The sequence below is a fragment of the Macaca nemestrina genome, chromosome 14, assembly GCF_043159975.1.
Source record: "Macaca nemestrina isolate mMacNem1 chromosome 14, mMacNem.hap1, whole genome shotgun sequence".
NCBI classification, from domain to species: Eukaryota; Metazoa; Chordata; class Mammalia; order Primates; family Cercopithecidae; genus Macaca; species Macaca nemestrina.
Window position 1 is genome coordinate 27,820,326 of NC_092138.1, and position 19,213 is coordinate 27,839,538.

The window sequence follows — 19,213 nt, forward strand, 5'->3', positions numbered from 1 at the left end:
GAAGGATTCTTTGAGGAAGTGAGGTTTAAGCTGAGATCTAAATAAGAAGCGTGTAGGCAGAGGCAACAGGGAATGCAATAATATAAGGTAGGAGAGAGCAGAGTGTGTCCCAGGAACTGATTGCTCAGTGTGATTACAATGGAAAATGCAAGACGTAAACCTGGGGAGGTGGCTGATGCTAGAGCATGCCTTTTCTCTAAGAGCAAAAGGAAGCCAAAGGGTCCCTGCAGGGGAGGGTTGCAGCTTGATAACTCTACTGCTGGACAGAGACAGATTGCAGGGGAGCAAGAATGAATGGCAGGTGGGGATGGTTTTTAATTTCAATTGTCAGATTCAATTTAAAGACCAATGGTTCTCATCCAAGGATAGGATGACACCTCTAGGACCATTTGGAAATGTGTGGAAATAATTTTGGTTTTTGCAGTAATCACAGATGCTAAACATCCAGGAAGGTGAGAAATGTTCTCGCCACAAAGGCACAACTGTCCTCTTCAAAATGCCAAGGGGGCCCTCATAGGGAAATTATGCCATAAGCAAAGCACCGAAGGCTTAACTGTAGAAATATAAATGTTCTAAGCCATAACAATGTGAAAGTTCAGTAACTGTATATCTGGGAGAATTTGGGAAGTCAAGGGGGTAAGAGAGGTGAAGGGAAATGCGGGGTCGGGGAGATTTATTCATTTTAACATGGTGGGGTGTCAAGAGACACTGTCTAAAGGTTATGGATCCAAAAATAGATGGTTTAGTATATTAAAGTTGTAAAGGGAACCAAGAAAAAATGTTCAAAATAAAAACAAAACTAAAAATTTTGAGGAAGAGAGAGAAAAGCACAAGGAATAGAAGGAATAGTGTAAGTTCCTTCTCTTTCATAGTAGGGAGTCAGCCAACACAGTTAAGGTTAATGAATCAAGAAATGGAGGTGGAAATATATTTAGAGTTATAGAGGAAGCCATCAGTGAATCAGGAAGAAAAACCATCAGAAAAACAAGAGGTGGAAGTGAATTTTAAATATTTATTTATTTATTTATTTTGAGATGGAATCTTGCTTTGTTACCCAGGCTGGAGCATAGTGGCACGATCTTGGCTCACTGCAACCTTCACCTCCAGGGTTCAAGCGATTCTTGTGCCTCAGCCTACTGAGAAGCTGGGACTACAGGTGTGTACCACCCAACCTGGCTAATTTTTGTATTTTTAGTGGAGATGGGGTTTCACCATGTTGGCCAGGCTTGTCTCGAACTCCTGACCACAGGTGATATGCCTGCCTTGGCCTTCTGAAGTGCTGGGATTACAGGTGTGAGCCACCACACCCAGCCAAATGAAGCAGTTAGTCTTACTGTTTGTTTATTTTGAGATGGAGTCTTGCTCTGTTGCCCAGGCTGGAGTGCAGTGGCATGATCTTGGCTCATTGCAACCTCCGCCTCCTGGGTTCAAGCAATTCGCCTGTCTCAGCCTAATGAGTAGCTGGGATTACAGGCACATGCCACCATGCCTGGCTAATTTTTGTAATTTTTTTAGTAGAGATGGGGTTTCACCGTGTTGGCCAGGCTGGTCTCGAACTCCTGACCTCAGGTGATCCACTCGCCTCAGCCTCCCAGAGTGTTGTGTGAGCCACTACACCTGGCTGGAAGTAGAATTTTGAGTTCAGCAGTAGGGACTAGTGAGGGAAACTCTGACTTCTCATTTTATCCCTTGTCTTAAATATATTTTTGTATGTTTATTTCAACCTGTATATGTTATATAAGTAAGTGAACTTCAGTTTCCTGCCTTACCCAATGCATGCTTCTATGGTGGATATCAAATGGTTCTTTTACTCTCTGAGAAGCTATTTCTGTGTAACAGGGACCTGCCAAGAACTAAGGGCCACTTTGAGACAGGTAGCCAGAGTTTTCTAGTGTTGAACTGTACTGTCTCCTCATCTGCACTGGGGCTGAATCCATAACTCGTTCTTTCTGAGTGCTGTAAGAACTTCTCTGCCCCCACTGGGTCTAGATCCATTTTTCCCTAAGTGGTTGTGGGGAACTGTGCAGTTGCTGGGCGGCTTGGTAGCTGGCCTCCAGAAAAGAAAAGGGCAAACTCCCAGGGGCACCGTTATCTGCTAGGAGGTGTGCACCAATTCAGGTATAAGCAGAGACTCACTGTAAAGGAATGGGCAGATTCCTAAACAACCCATGTTTGTTAATAGAGGATAAAGTGGGGTGGGGTGAGATGAGTGGAGTGATGAGCAGGAGTTAGAATCCAGCATGGCCTGAATTTTAACCATCTAAACAGTGGCTCAGCTGGGTCTCTATTTGCCATTATTTTTTACAGCAACTGGTAAAACTACTCCTCTGTCTTTTTATGTAGCCCTTCCATGGGCTTTACATGACATTGCATGGTAGTTAGTTGCTTATGTATCTTAATCTTCTACCATCTGTGATCTCTTCTTCCTCAAGGGTAGGATCTGAGCCTCATTTTTATATTCCTTGTACTGAGCATGTACCTAATAAACACTGGGTGAGTAAAGAAAATGAATAAGTATATAAATAAATAAATAAATAAATAAATAAAGCCAAATGAATAAATAAAATGCTTATTATATCCTCCTTTAAAAAAAATCAGCATAATAGGACATAGAGTGTAACAAAGATTCCATTACTTTTGGTGCACCCCTGATTGTGGGACTCTGGTATTTGCTTGTGTGTGTGTACGTGTGTGTGTACATGCGTGTGTGTGTGTATTACTATACTTGCAAGAGTTAAATAATTGGTAATGGGAACTCAAGTTAGGCCTTTGGGATCCCTAAGAGGTGCAGAGAAACTTGGATTTCTCCAGGACTAATAAATCGAAGAGGAAAGTTCAATAATGCTGCTGCAAGAGTCCATCTATAAGATGACATTTATAGGAAGAAAGGCTCATTCAAAAATTATTTGATATTGTCTAGGCAATGAGCTTAAAGAGCAAGAGTCTAAGCTAAGGGTAGAAACATGGTACTAGAAACACCTGTTTGCTTCCTCTCTCATCCAGGGAGCTGAGCATTATATCTCAATTTAGTTAGGTGATCAAAGACTGATAGAATTACGCAAGGAACACTTACAACACTATCTACTTAATTTGCATACAAATAAAAAGAAGCCGTTTCTGTAAGATTGTGGTAAAACGCAGATGCTTCTACTCTGCTAGAGGTATTAGAAATTAGTTTAACTCTTTTAGAAATCAGTAAGTCATCCTGGCTAATATGGTGAAACCCCGTCTTTACTAAAAATACAAAAAACTAGCCGGGCAAGGTGGTGGGCGCCTGTAGTCCCAGCTACTCGGGAGGCTGAGGCAGGAGAATGGCGTAAACCCGGGAGGCGGAGATTGCAGTGAGCTGAGATCCGGCCACTGCACTCCAGCCTGGGCGACAAAGCGAGACTCCGTCTCAAAAAAAAAAAAAAAAAAAAAAAAAGAAATCAGTAAGTCAAGGAGACTGCCGTGCCATTCCTGCCTAGCAATGGAAAATAGTTTTTCTTCTTTCCTAGCAATGGAAACAAAAGACTTTCAGAGGTCTTTGATTAACCATGGTAAAGATTTAATGATGTCCTGGCGGGTTTTGTAATGGACTAAAAGTAACCAGGCAACATTGTGATAGGAGTGGTGTACTAGATTTCTTTAGCAGGAAGTTATAGATGGACACAGCTATGATTCTATCCAGGTGGTTGTAACTAAGAGAAGTTCAGGCTATGAATGTCTGTGCAAGTTCTACTGTTTCCCCAAGTTTGCAGCTTCCCCAGGGGAGCCTGCACTTTGGGTAACTCCTGAATTTGAATATGATAGTCTGATTCCTTCCTTCCTTCCTTCCTTTCCTTCCTTTCCTTCCTTTCCTTCCTTTCCTTCCTTTCCTTCCTTTCCTTCCTTTCCTTCCTTTCCTTCCTTTCCTTCCTTTCCTTCCTTCCTTCCTTCCTTCCTGTTTATTGAGCTACCACTCTGTGAGTTATCTGTTTGAAGGACAGCACTTTCTTATTTTTCTTTGGGACCCTTTCTTACACAGACAGGATACTCAAGAGATATTTGCCGACTGACTGACACAGGTTGAAACAAAATGGATTTTTCCCACACTGGTTTCATTCTGAGTTGCAGTTGACAGAATTTATTGCATCTGTAAAACTTCTTTAAGTTTATGAGTTGCTAAGCTTGAGAGATTACAGCTTTCTTTTCCATTCCCCTTGCAATAAAGATCTCTTTTTATATTCTCATTTCTATCAAAATCAGATGCTGACAGTTACCTTATGTAAATTCTCTCTGGCTAGGGCAGTGTTGGTTCTATATTTTTTAATGAGCTTTCTCATCCTGTGTTCAGCTAGAGCCTTAGGTTGTTAACCTTAAAGCCTCAATGCAGAACCAGGCTCACTGATTTCACCTTTTCAAAATACTAGCATTCCCACTAGTGTGTGTATGTGCATTTGAGAGAGGGAGGGAAAGAGAAAGAGAGAGACAGAATTATGACTAAAGTTTCAAACTAAAGTTCAGCTGTTGAACTTGGACTATTCATGTACTCCCAGTCTTTGGATTAGTCTCAGGGAATTTAAGAGATAAACAAAAAGCAAACTCTAGGTGGCTGTGATTCAGAGACCCAGAAAACAGAAAATAACTGAAGGATTAATCTGTGTATGGCTGGGAGTAGGGTGTGAGGGTGAGGCCGTAGGCCTGAACAAAAGGAAAATAATATCTCACCAGTTGACAGTAGCTAGATGGATATTCACAAACTAGTCCAGCAACTGAACATGGACACAGGACAAATTGGCTCTACTGTACCTTGGTAGGCATGGGCTTCTTAAAGGTGATTTCAGCTTGCAACCAAACACCCCTTGGGGACTCCAGCACGGACCAAATCTTCTCTTGAACCACATGGTTCTCTTCAAAGATGTAAACAGCTAGGGTGTCACTCATTTTTAAAAATCCATAGATGGCATAATGAAAACGCAGACAATACTGCAGGTTTCCTGGTAGGGAGGGCCCATAGAGCCTTCCAATGTAGCCAGGCTGAGATGTGAACTTCGTGTTGGCTAGCAGGTAATACCCTGCAAACAAGATAAAGCATATCAGCAATGCAAAATAATCCAATCTAGATTAGCAAGTGGTAAAATGTGATTAAAGTACTAGAACTAGACAGCAAAGACTACCAGCTATGCTTTAAATGATAGAAAGCATTTTCTAATGTCTGTGGCTTAAGTGACAGAAAACATCCATGCACCTCATTGAAATGAAACCTCATTTAATTCTAAGTAAACCTTATAAACCAGTACAGATTTTCTATAGCACATGCCCAGATTTCAGTCATTAATTAGGATTTACACTTTTCACAAAACAAAAAGGATGAAATTGTCTTGGAGATACCAGCTGCTTGGGTCAACCATCTGACTTAGATTGTATATTCCGAGGACTGAACCATAGTGAATGGAAGGCCCAGGGCAGATTTTTTCTTATTATCTCTTTAGTGACCTATAGAGATGGCAGGATTTCAGGCTGGCCTGGCAGTCTTTGTGGAAGTTTGTGTCTGGGCAGAGCCTACTCCTCTCTTGGTCAAATGTTAAACCTGCCCTTGAAGAGCAGGTTTTTCATCAGATGGATCCTCCCAGGTGCTGAAGATCTGTGTTCTTCCTTTATTCCTTCTAAATAACAAAGAAAAATAAAATTAGGAACCTCCCCCTCCCACCATCCCCATGGTCAATTTAAAATGAGTTCCTGTATCCTGGAAAGCCTGGGCCAAAGAGAAACAAAAACAAAAACAAAACCCACCTTCTTTTTCTCTTTCTTTTTTCTGCTCCTCCTCCTGTCAGTTTTCTTTTGGGTGCCTCAGTCTTTGTATACTGTTTAGTTTTACCCAGTTATTTAACTCAAAAGAAGAGAAAGATATGCCAGAGCTCTCTCTCCCTCCATACACCAAGAGGCCATGTGAGGACACATGATAAGGTGTCCATCTGCAAGCTAGGAAGAGACCCCTCACCAGAAACCACCCTGATGGCACCTTGATTTTGAACTCATGGCCTCCAGAACTGTGAGGAAATAATGTCTGTTGTTTAAGCCACCCAATCTGTGGTATTTTGTTATGGCTGCCTGAGCAGACTATTATGGGTGGCCGTACAACAGCCAGAACAACCTTTTTGAAACCTAAGTTTCATCTGTGTTTTTTCCGCTTAAAAACTGTCAGTGGCTTCTCATGTCCTCTATAATAAAATTCCAAATGCTTCCTGTGGCCTGCCACACCCAGGATCTAGCTCCCTCTCTGACATCATTTTCCTCCATTCTCCTCCTCACCATTCCTCCCCACGGTGCAGCCATACAGACCTTCCTATTCTGTGGTGTGACCAGCTCTTTCCAAATTCAAGGCCTTCACAGATGTTGTTCCCTCTGCCCGGGTCACGCCCACTATCCCAGCTAACAGCAGCTTTCCTCAGAGAAACCTCCCCTGAATGCTGAACCAAAATTAGATTCTTCCCTCTATTCTCTCTCAGAGCTCTCTCTTCATTTCTTTCTACTGTGAAAGAAGGGGATCAGAACATGCCACCCCAAACTATGTCACTTTGGCATTTTGATTATTTTGAGGTAAAGTCACTTGAGAAAGAGCAGAGGCAGGAAGGACCCTTTGACCTCCCCTTTTCTATTATACTTAAGAGCAGGTCATAAAATTTCCTACGAACAAGGTGTTCTCCCTGTCCCAGAAAGGGAAGAACATTCTGTCACTAAAGACTGAGAGTTGACACCAAAATGGATCTGTACAAACAAACTTACTAACATAACCCTCATCTTCCATTAGTTTCCTTCATATATTTCCTAGTCACTTTCCCACAATTTACTGCCCCTGGAAACTTAAGCCCCCTAACCCCCCTTTCTTTTTTGTCCTGCTACTTCTCCACAATTTTATTATCCTTTGTTTAAAATGGTATTGAAGCTCTGAGGCCTATCTGCTTCTTTGGGTCTTCATTGTTTTTATGAAGGCTCCCAAGTACAAGTAAAAATATTAAATAAAATTTGTTTTTTTTTTTCTTGCTAATCTGTCTTACATCGCTTTAATTCTCAGGTCCAAACATGGAACTTAAGAGGGTAGAGGAAAAGTTTTTCCTCCCTGACAGCAGCACTTGCCACAACCTGTGATTATAAGTTTGTTTGTGTATGTATTTGTCTAATGCTTCTCTTGCCCACTGAAAAGATTGTCTGCCAGTGAAGGTAGGATTCACTTCAGATTTGTTCACTATTGTATTTCCCCAGGAGTTAGTCCACTTGAATGTTTTATTACTTTGAAAATTGACAAACTGAGAGTATGGTGAGTCTTTTTGTCCCAAACAGGTCCCCATTTCATCAGTTCACTGCTCCCAGAACTCAAATGGTTCTCTAGAGATGATTTTCCAGTTAATCAGCCCAAGGTCAGAATAGAGTCGGTAGGGCCTTTATTTCTACAGGTTAGGCAACCTCTAAGAAAAGAAACAAAATTACAAGCACGAAATTGTGAGGGCTCTTTCAAGGCCTTTCTCAGGGCTGGTACAAGGCAGGGGCCCTGGAACCTAAGCTTCACCAGCTCCATGGTAAACTCACCTCAGTCTCCAGTATATAAATATGTGTTGAATAAGTGAATGAGACGCTGAACTCCTTGAGATCAAGCTCTTCGCACTTGTCTACACTGGGTTGGGCTCCACAAAGGCTATCATTAAATTAATAGGTAATCCCTACACAAGGAGCACTCAGACTCCTGTTTCCAAAAGCTCCTTTTAAGTATATCCATCAACTGTCCACTCAACATTTTTTAATAGCTTTTCCCCTCCACAATAGATTTTTTAAATTATAGTAAAATATACATGGTATAAAAGTTACCATTTAACCATTTGAAAGTGCACAATTCAGTGGCATTTTGAGCATTCACAATGCTGTGCAACCATCACCACTATGTAGTTCCAGATAATTTTCATTACCCAAAGGCAACCCCATATTCATTAAACACTCTTATTCCCTCTGCCACGGCCCCTGGCAACCACTGAAATCTTTTTATCTGTGGGAATATGTCTTTTCTGGAGATTTCATATAAATACAATTCAACAGATTTTTTTCCTTAAAGGTATTGCATCTAAAGTGAGTTCCTAAATATTTTACAAGTATTTGCCTGTTTAATTAACTAGCAAATAGGTCTGCTGACATAGCAACTTGAATTTCAATTTTAAAAAATTGTCAAACACAAGATTACTGATTGTCTTTGCTTCTTCACAGTTGCCTTTTTTCTTTAAGTCAGCATCTTTGCAGGTATGACGTAGGAATGGCCAATAAAGCTTACGACTACCCAAGATGTACCCACATAGACAGATGCCTGATTTACCTAAGCCTGTAGTGTGGTCTCCAGCCCGATACATGTTTGGTTTTACTTTCACTCGGGTCCAACCTGGACCTTCTTTATCTTGGTAAAAGTTGCAGAGATCTTGCTCAAAATTGCAGCTGGCTTCCACGGCACTGAACAGAAGTTCTGAGCAAAGGACAAACAAAGTTAATGACAATCAGTCCCAAAGATCTCAAAGGACTACATCGACTGGTTGACAGATATTTATATATACACATTTGTACCAGGGGAGACCGAAGAAGTAAAACACAACTAAATATCTTTACCCAAAGGGCTTGCTGACAGGTTAGCATCAAACCAGCGTTTCAACATGACAGGAAAATTGTTCTTTTCCTTTCTAAAGGGAGGGGAGAAAGGAGCACTATTCACATTATAAAAATGAAGTACCCGATTTCAAAAGAAATTTCCTTTCATTACTGTGAACATTTATTCATATACTTCTTCACAATCCACAATTCATTCATAAAAGTTTTAAAATGAAAAAAGGGAAAAGGAAGATATTTTATGGGACTCAATTTGTCTCTAAGATGAAGATTTTAGATGTTTTACAGAAACAGTTTTCCTTTGTTGCTCAATCTCTATGTCAGAAGCACAGCTGCTGTCTACTTTGCCATCAGTAGTAGGAGCTGATCTGCTTGAAGAAAGTCATCACTCAGTTTAAATGGTGCAGGTCAAAGAGTCACAGATCTGTCATGGGTACTGCTATTGCTTTGACTTCACCGAGTTCTGGTATTATTTACCCTGTTCTATAAATACCTCACCCCAGATAGCCTGGAGGGAACATAAAAGATTTCTGCTCTTTAAGAAGACATACAGATGGCCAACAGGTATATAAAAAAGTGTTCAACATCACTAATCAGCAGAGAAATGCAAATTAAAACTACAACAAGATATCTTAGAATGGCTATTAATAAAAAGACAAAAATTAACAGATGTTGGTGAGGAGGTGGAGAAAAGGGAACTCTTACACAGTGTTAGTGAGAATGTAAACTAGTACAGCCACTACGGAAAACTGTGGAGATTTCTCAAAAAAATGAAAATAGAATTACCATTCGATCCAGCAATCCCATTACTGGGTATCTACTCAAAGGAAAAGAAATCAATATACCAAAAAGATACTGCACTTGTATGTTTATCTCAGCACTATTAACAGTACCAAAGATAAGGAATCAACCTAAGTGCCCATCAACGGATGACTGAATAAAGAAAGTATCATATGTACATACAAACTGGAATACTATTCATCCATAAAAACAATGAAATTATGTCTTTTGCAGCAACATGGTTGTATTGGAGGTCATTATCTTAAGCGAAACAAGTCAGACACATAAACACAAATACTGCATGCTCTCACTCCTAAGTGGGAGCTAAGTAATATGTACACACTGATACAGAGTGGAATGATAGACAGTGGAAACTTAGAAGGGTGAGGGAGTAGGAGGGGGTATGGAAGATAAGAAATTACTTAATGGGTACAATGTATGTTACTCCAGGATGGATGCCTTAAAATCCTCAACACTATACAATCTATGCCTGTAACAAAACTGTACTTGCACCACATACATTTATACAAATAAAATACTTCTGCTTTTTTGAGAATAACTTTTAATCCTATCAACAAGTGGCTTGTAAATCACGCTGTTCAGATTGCCCTCTCAGAACAGAGGGGATGTGACTGTAGCAGTTGGGATACATTGGGTGCAGCCAAGTGTGATTCTTCTCTGCATGCTGACACACATGTCTAACAATCCAGAATTATGGAGAGAGGACATGTGTTGAATAACTGGAAAATTATCTCTAGAGAAACATTTGAACTCTAGGAACAGTGAGCCGATGAAACAGCTCACTATAAAAACTTACTGTATTCTCAATTTGTCAATTTCTAAAGCAAGAAAGCATTCAGGTGGGCTGAAGAACTGACCCAGATTAAAGTGGATGAAAGACGCATGACAACCAAATGCTACCAGGGATGCAAGATTCAATCTTGGTCCAGAAGAACAAATATCTGTAAAGGTTGTTATTGGGGCAATTGGAAACATTGGTGTATGGACTGAAAGTAAGTTGATAATGTTGTATCAGTATTAAATTTCCTGAACTCCATAATCATCCTATAGTTATGCTGAAGAACGTGTTTGATTATAAAATACACACTGAAATATTTAATGGTAAAGCGGCATGATGTTTGCAACCTATTCTTAAACGGTAGATAAAGCAAACATGGCAAAATGTTAATTTGTAGAGCTGGGTGAAGAGTATATAGGAGTTCTTTGTAGTTTTCCTGCAAATTATGTCCGAGTTTGAAATGATAGAAAAGTAAAGAGCTCCAAGAAAATTAAATTTTAAAAAGTAACTGATTAACAACACATTACAAAAAAAAAATAGGTAAAAAGTGTTCCTATATAACTAGAACCTGATTGTATCTCAGGGGATATGCCCTAGGAAGTGCACCAGGAGCAAATCCAGATGAGCCAGATTGGAGAAGAGGAAATGAAGAGAATTCTCAATGCTCTAAGATGGGTAGATTAGCCCACAGCCTGGTCTGCCTGATTCTGTCAGCACCAGGGTATATCTTTAAGCCCTGAAGATAAAGTCTGTGAAAAATGAACAAGATGTTACACAAACAAGGATCCTTTGACATTCTCCCATGGATATGTGAGACCACAGGAAACCCCATGAAAGTATTCAGTATTAGTCACCCCTCTGCTACTGGGTAATAAAAAAACAAATAAAAGTCCCAAATCTACAGATGGCCATCTAACTCAGGAAATGGGGTGGCACTGCCAAGTGCCATACACGAAGAGAAGAGTAGGTCAGTTCCTCATCAGGAATGAATCTTCCCCCTCACAGCCTCCTTTTTTTTTTTTTCATTCTTTCTCCCAGCTAGAGAGGGTAGAAGAAGGAATGAATCTTAAAGCAGTGCTCTTGGGCAACTGCAAGAGAATCTTAACTCAGTTATTAGATGTGTGGGAGGGGGTGGAAGGTGGCATGAAAACGTGAAAGTTTACAGAAGTTTTATTCATAAGCACCAAAACTTGAAAGCAACCAAGTTATGTCCTTCAGTAGGTGAGTGGATATATAAACTGTGGTACATCCAGACAACTAAATATCACTCAGCGCTTAGAAGAAATGAGCTATCAAGCCATGAAATGATACAGAGTAAACTTAAATACATATTACAAAGTGAAGGAAGCCAGTCTGAAAAGGCTACATACTCTATGATTCCAACTATATGACATTCTTGAACAGGCAAAACTATGGGGACAGTAAAAAGAACAGTAACTGCCACAGGTTGGGGGGAAGGAGAGGTGAATAGGCAAAACAGAGTTTTGTTTGTTTTTTGTTTTTGAGACAGGGTCCCACTTTGTGGCCCAGGCTGGAGTGCAGTGGTGCAATCTTGGCTCACTGTAGCCTCTATCTCCTGAGTTCAACCTATCCTCCTTCTTTAGCCTCCTAAGAAGCTGAGACCATAGGCATGCACCACCATGCCTGGCTAATTTTTGTATTTTTTTTGTAGAGACAGGGTTTCACCATGTTGCCCAGGCTGGTCTCCAACTCCTGGGCTCAAGCAATCCACCCTCCTTTGCCTCCCAAAGTGCTGGGATTACAGGTGTGCACCAGCATGCCTGGCCTGAATATAGAGGGGGTTTTTAGGGCAATGAAAATATTCTGTATGATACTACAATGGTGGATACATATCATTATACATTTGTCTACATCCATAGAGTATACAATACCACGAGTGAACCTTAATGTAAACTGTGGACTCTGGGGGACAGTAATGTATATGAAGACAAGGGGACTATGAGAGACCTCTGTACCTTCCTCTCAATTTTGCTGTGAACCTAAAACGACACTAAAAAAAAATGCCTATCAAAAAAACTTAAAAGTAAGCAAGGATCACTTCTCTCCATGGTGATAGACTGAGTCATACAGAAAATATTTTTCTGATGATGTGATTATAATATTTTGCTAATGAATAGATTTGAAATGGATTTTCCTGGGGTCTTGAGGAGGTCTGATAAAAAAAAAAAAGAAAAAGAAAATCTCAAAAGCCTAACTCAAGGGCTAAATCTTTTTCACCTAGAGTGCTGCTTCTGCCGTGAGACAGTGTCTGATTCCTGAGGATGGGGCCAGAGGCCTGTTTGTGACCTGAATGGGTGCAGAGCCTTTGCTTCAAGCTTGTTTCAGGGGTGTTAGTGAAGGGCGGATCACAAATTGAGCTGCTGGGAAGTGTAATGATGTATTTGAAGCATAGGGAGGAATCAGAGGCAGTTGGAAGCCTCTGAGCATCTGTTGGTGATCAAGAAAAAAAGAACTAAAGCCCCTTTAAGCAACTTACCAAAAAGCATCATAATGTAAGCTTTAATTACTTGCTTTCTGACATTTGAACTTTTTAGAAATGAGAAGCTTTGAAGATAATCTAATTAGCAGGAATGTGTTGCAGTTTGAGAGTAGTTGGGAACATTTCTCATCCTTTCCTCTGCTCCATGGAGTTCATGGAAAGAAACTCAGCATCAACCCCACAGATCTAAAAGGCCCGTCAGCCCCTAGAGTGCTAAAAGATAGATACTGGGGGCAATGTGTTTTCTACACTGCCAACCTTGCAGGGTAGTTTTACTTCAGCATGTGCCTGCCCAAGAGCAGGCTGAGACAGCTCAAAGCTGGCTTGGGTAGGAGAGGCAGTGGGACCTGGCACCACACTGAAGACCTATGGGGAAACAAGGGCCAGGCTCACTGACTAGGCTGTGGAGACCCTTGGGGGCATTTAAGATAAGAAAGGCTGGGGCAGCCTTAGCTGTAGCCTAGGCAGCAATTGGGCCTGGGTTTCCAAATAGACAAGAGGTCGGGGCAGTGTGTTGTCAGTGAATGGCTGATATTGGGGTTTAGGTATTGATTCTCTGAGAGGCGTACCCATGAGTGTTAGGATCTACCCAGTCCCTGGCATATGGCAGAGCAGTAGAGCTCTCAGTTTGAGGCTGGGCCTTATGGCAGGATTCCTAGACGTGAATGGGATCACCTCTTAGGCATTCAAAGATTTACAGACCAAAAGGAAGTCTTGCTCCCATCTTCTAAAATTTGGGACAAATGTGGTTGTGGAGGGGGAGAGTGAGGGGGCAAAGGGATGGAGAGGAAGTGGGGGGTGGTCTCACTGTCCTCTGGAAGCACTGGGGAGGGGGGCAGTTCATTGGAGGGCCACATGACATTGCTGTTGAGCACCTGTGACTATGAGAGGGGTCTCAGGTCCAGGAGATTGGATTAACTCTAAACCCAACCACATGGTGGGAACAAGATGATTCGTATGTTGAAATGATTCCTGTCTCAGCCTATTAGGGAGATGAGGGAAGAAAATGCTAGATCCAGCTGGGAAAAGCAGAGACAAGAAGTCTGGAGTTAACCAAGATAAGGAAAAAATGTTGGCACCTGTTATGAAACAGAAGGGCATAAACTATTTGTGAAATGTAAGATGAAGTATGAAAACTAAAAGGCTTAGCTTCTAAAGACTCAATCTGGCCCACAGCTGCTCAATGAAAGACATAAAGCAGGCTCCAGCTGACACAATCATCAAGTAAGTACCCTTTGCTGGTTCTCTTTAGTTGCAATCTGACCCACTGTTCTCCAGGGATGGGTGGGCATATTTTGAAAATAAAGTAAATAGTATTGTCTCATGATGAAGCATTTGCTGTGTATCATACTCTGTGCTAAGGCCTTCACAGACATTAACTCATTAACCTTCCCAACAACTCTGTGAAACAGATTCTTCCATCTTTACTATAGATGTGGAAATAGAGTCTCAAGTTAAATAACGTGACCCATGCCACATAGCTTGGAAGTAGCAGAATAGGGATGTGAATCCACATTCCTGGTGGATTAAGCATAACACTACGATGATGCAATTAAACCATTTAAAGCCAAACTGGCTTAGTGGGAAGTTCTGAAGATGAGTATGGAGCCTTGGTTAACCTAACTGTATAAGAACTCATATATGTGGAAGTTCCTGCACAGAAGGAGTCTGTACTTTGCAGACTGAGGGGTCAACAGCCCTCTTAACACATGGTCCTTGTTTTGCTGGATGCTTTCTTTTCCTTTCACCAGACAGACCACCTGTGTAGCAGGAAAGAACTCACACAAATTCTCTTTTTTTTCAAAAGGAGGAGCATTTCTGAACATTACTTCTGGGTGATTCAGTTGGTTCTGTTACCTCCAGCTGCCTCTTCACCCACTCTCTGCCCAGTGCAGATATTAGATAAACACCTCTTCTCCCATAGACAAAACAAGGCAATATAAATTTCAGTGTCACTGCCTAGTGATAGAAAGAAGACCTTGTCTAAAAATAATGATAAAGAGGTTGTGAAATTACTATGAATGTAATTGAAATATTAACTGATAGGATTAGAAAGGAATCAAATGTAGAGAAGTAAAACAATGTTGGTTTCTGTGTTATATCAAATTTAGAGACTATTTTAATCTTTGATTATTGTTTGGATTAAATCATTAAAAAGTATGTAAATCTAGTCTGGTTCTATCTGTTTTATAACCTTTTAAAAATTAGAATTAGGAAAACCAGTAGTCAATTTCAGCAGATTAGATTTCTGTTTAGTTTTGGGGTAACAATTTAGCTCAAGTCGAAAATATTTTTCCATGTAAACTGTGGCTCACACCTGTAATGCCAGCACTTTGGGAGGCCAAGGTGGGAGAATCCCTTGAGTTCAGGAGTTCAAGACCAGCCTGGACAACATAGTGAGAGCTCATCTCTACTAAAATGAACAAGCAAAAAACTAGCCAGTCCCAGCTGCTCATAAGGCTGAGACAGGACGATCACTTGAGCCCAGGAGTTTGAGGCTGTAGTGAGTTGTGACTGCACCACTGCACTCTAGCCTGAGTGACAGAGCAAGACCCCCAGTTCCCCTTCCCCTCCCCCCAAAAAAATTTCTTAGTCCCCTGATTTGTAGAATGTATCTGAAATCATATTAAATTATGAACCAACTCTATCTTAAGTGAAAGACCCCAAACGCCAAGTTCATAAATTACTTTCCGTGCTACATAACCAAGAATAAGGGCTCATTAATAAGGCGGGGTGACCATAATGTCTCCCTTGGTCTCTCAAGGAAACAAATTCACTAAACAGTAAGGTCAATTTTATATATCTGGGTTATCATTATTATTATCCTTCTTATTATAAAACATTTGCTTTCTAATTCACTTTGAATCAATTTGCTTACCTATTTTTCTAGAGAGTAAAAATAATTCTCTCATTTTAAACATCAAATTTATGAAATCGCAAAACTGATCATGATAAAATAATTTGAGGGTTCATCTTGGAAGTGGAAAGTAGTTTAATTAAGAGCACATGCTATTTAGCTAAAACTGTCCAGAGATGTCTACCAAATACTAACATCTTTAAACATAAGGACATTTATAAATTTTGGATACATACTGTTGGAAAGCATTTTTAAAATATATTATTCTATTCAGTAGATTGTGAGAGCTTTGTCCATCTACCCAGCCACCCATTTATGGTCCCAAGATATCCTCTAAAGAGAAAGATGGAGTGAGAATAAGTTAGTATTATTTAATTTTCTTTTCCTGGGAAGGAAAGATAAAAGCTTCCTAAGATAGGACAACTGGCTGATGGTGTCAGAAACATTAGATTCCCTCTGTGAGGGGGGAAAAAAGAGTAATATTCCAGAAAAAAATGACCTTTAAATCATTTTTTAAGGATGAGAGAAGGGGAAAGATATGAAAATTAAAAGCAATTAAAACAAGTTCTAACCACAAACATCTTTTGAAACAGGAACATCCCAAAATGCAATGACAGATAGAGAATGCTCACCTGTCTGATTCTGGCAGTGAACAGGAGAGAACGAAATATCATCCAGGGCAACATAGCCTCCTTTGGGACCATTGAAAGCAACTTCAAAAATAACCTGCAGAGGAAAATGGCATGCTGTCACATGTTCACATATTTTCAGTTTGGCTTAAGTGCTCTTAATGATTTCAAATGACATGTCAATCAAACCAGATGAAGCCAAGTGACAAGGACTTATGGAATCAGATTTCCAAATATGAGTTTGGGCAGCACCCTCCTCAACCTACAGTCTCTTTTTGGGAGAATGAAACTGCTATGATCTGAGTGTCTGTGGGACACTCACGAATTCTCAAAAGTCATACATTGAAATATGAACCCCCCAAGGGAATGGTAATAGAAGGTGTGGCTTTTGGGGAGGTGATTAGGTTTTGGAATGGGATTGGTGCCCTTATTAGTGTGCCCCTTCTGGAATTTGAGGGCACAAGGAGTTGGTGCCATATGGACCAGGAAACAGGCCCTCACCAGACGCCAGATCTGCCAACACTTTGATCTGGAACTTCTTAGACTTCAGAACTGTAAGAAATACATTTCTGTTGTTTATAAATTACCTAGGTTATGGTATTATGTTATAGCAGCCTGAATGGACCAAGACAGAGTCTTTAAAGTTGCCTTTTATTGGTGGATATGCCTCTCTTCCTTGAGTGTCAGCTGAAGTGCCTATGTCATTTCTCTTAGAACTACAGAACTAATTAGCATTATGAACTTCAATTAAAGGAAAAATCATCTAAGAAAGCAGGCCAGGGTTGTTTTTTTTTTTTTTTTTTTACCTCCCTGCCATCACTCAGGAGCAAACACCCTCTGAGTTCCTTTCCTTCTTCCTATATGAACTCTACATCAAGGGCTGGACAAAGATGCAACAGTCAGAGGTGAGAACCCTGATCTCAGCATGTCCAGGTATGTTCCAATGGTTAGAAAGAACATGGACCAATGACTTCAACCCCTTTAGCTTTGCTTTCTTCTCTACCACCAACTTTAACTGTGAGCTCAGTTGACCACCTTCTGCCTGTAACCATGGGGGATCAGACGTCAGCACAGCCTTCACCTGTGCTGGAAAAACCACCCAGGTGTGCAGTCCTCTTGTGTGAATTAATAACCTGAGAAGACGCAGCACAGAACAGGGCTTGAAACTTCAGTGCCTACAAAAGCCAGGCAGGTAGTGGAAACGCAGAAGTGGGTTGGGTATGGTGCGGCCTCTTGTGAAATAGAGACAGAAACCCCTGTCTAAAAGGGCAGCTGTCACTCAGCTGCATCAGTTGCTGTTATGTGGGAAGTCAGACCTGTTATGGGTTGAACTGTGTCCCTCTGCATCCCTCACACACAATTCCTGTGTTGAAGTGCCAACCTCTAGTATCTCAGTATGTGACCTTATTTGGGAATAGGGTCACCGCAAATGTAATTAGTTAAGATGAGGTCATGTTGAAGTAGAGTGAGCCTCCAATTTAAATGACTGGTGTCCTTATAAAAAGGAGAAATTTGGATGCGCGTACACACACACACACACACGGAATGCCATGTGAAAATGAAGGCAGAGAGCTACAAGCCAAGGAATGCCAAAGATTGCCAGCACACCACCAGAAATGGGAGAGAAGCATAGGACAGATTCTCTCTCACGGCCCTCAGGAGGAACAAGCCCTGCCAACACCTTGATCATGAACTTCTGGCCTCCAGAATGATGACATTACAAAATTTCTGTTTTTTTAAGCCACCTCTTTTGTGCTACTTTGTTATGGGCAGCCCTAGCAAACAAATACGAGGCCTAACGTCTCTGTATCTAGCAAATTATCAAGAGGATCTGACTCTAGATTTTATTTGAAATCTTTGAGTTTGTCAATGCTGACAATTAATCCAAAAATTAAAAATAAAATGAAAAATCCCACTCCACAGCCAGACAGATCACCACTGTGGACTAGATTTGACCTCTAGGCTTCTAGTTTGCAGCTTCTTCTGAATAGAATGGTTTCCTGGAGGCAGACAGACCAGAGTTCAGATCCCATTTTCATCACTTATTAGCTAGGTAGGCCTGAATATATCACTGTATTAGTCTGTTTTCACGCGGCTGATAAAGACATACCAAGACTGGTTAATTTACACAGGGAAAAGGGTTTAATGGACTTACAGTTCCATGTGGCTGGGGAGGCCTCACAATCACGGCAAAAGGCAAAGAGGAGCAAGTCACATCTTATGGGGATGGAAGCAGGCACAGAGAAGAGAAGAGAGCTTGTGCAGGGAAACTCATCCTTATAAAACTAACAGATCTTGCGAGACTTATTCACTATCACTAGAAAGGCATGGGAAAGAACTGCCCCCATGATTCAATTACCTCCCACTGGGTCCCTCCCACAACACGTGGGAATTCAAGATGAGATTTGGGTGGGGACACAGCCAAACCATATCAATCACTTAACCTCCCAGGGTCTCAGTTTTCTTATCTATAAAACACCTGTCTTGTAAGACTGTTGAGGAGATTAAATGAGATAATGTCTACAAATATCCAACCACAGAGTCAGGCACATAACAAGCTCTGAACTAATTTTCTATCTTTTTCCGAAGGTTAGTTGGCCTCAGTGGCTCACGCCTGTAATCCCAGCACTTTGGGAGGCTGAGGTAGGCGGATCACTTAAGCTCAGGAGTTTGAGACCAGCCTGGGCAACATGGTGAAACCTCATCTTTACAAAAAATACAAAAATTAACTGGGTGTGGTGGCACATGCCTGTAGTTCCAACTACTTGGGAGGCTGAGGTGAGAGGATTGCTTGAACCTGGGAGGCAGAGGTTGCAGTGAGCCAAGATCACTCCACTGCACTCCTGCCTGGGTGACAGAGTGAGACCCTGTTTCAAAAATAATAATTTTTTTTTTTTTTTTCTGCAGGTTGACTCCCTCTTGAACTTCTGTTCAGGTTCCAGCCTAGTTAGCCACTAATTAGCTTGAGCAGGCCCATTCTTCTCCAGCCCTCAGTTTCTTCATTTTTTGAAAAGAAAAAGAGTTTGGACAAAATAGTTCTTAAAGTA

General features: G+C 41.0%; 1 protein-coding gene and 1 long non-coding RNA gene across 7 annotated transcripts in view; one reads left to right on the plus strand and one right to left on the minus strand.

Annotated features, from left to right (window-relative positions):
* LOC105498653 (uncharacterized) overlaps window positions 1-19,213 on the plus strand; it is a 160,745-nt gene that overhangs the window by 100,460 nt on the left and 41,072 nt on the right. The gene's annotated exons all lie outside the window — the stretch shown is intronic.
* The window catches only part of LOC105498654 (MAM domain containing 2), a 170,497-nt gene that overhangs the window by 68,317 nt on the left and 82,967 nt on the right, over window positions 1-19,213 (minus strand). For all 3 annotated transcript variants that reach the window (XM_011770879.2, XM_011770882.2, XM_024786710.2), the window contains 3 exons: window positions 16,170-16,263; window positions 8,321-8,464; window positions 4,771-5,036 (listed from right to left, as the gene is read on the minus strand). In XM_011770879.2, the coding sequence (XP_011769181.2) occupies window positions 4,771-5,036; window positions 8,321-8,464; window positions 16,170-16,263 (504 nt within the window). The remainder of the gene's footprint in view (window positions 1-4,770; window positions 5,037-8,320; window positions 8,465-16,169; window positions 16,264-19,213) is intronic.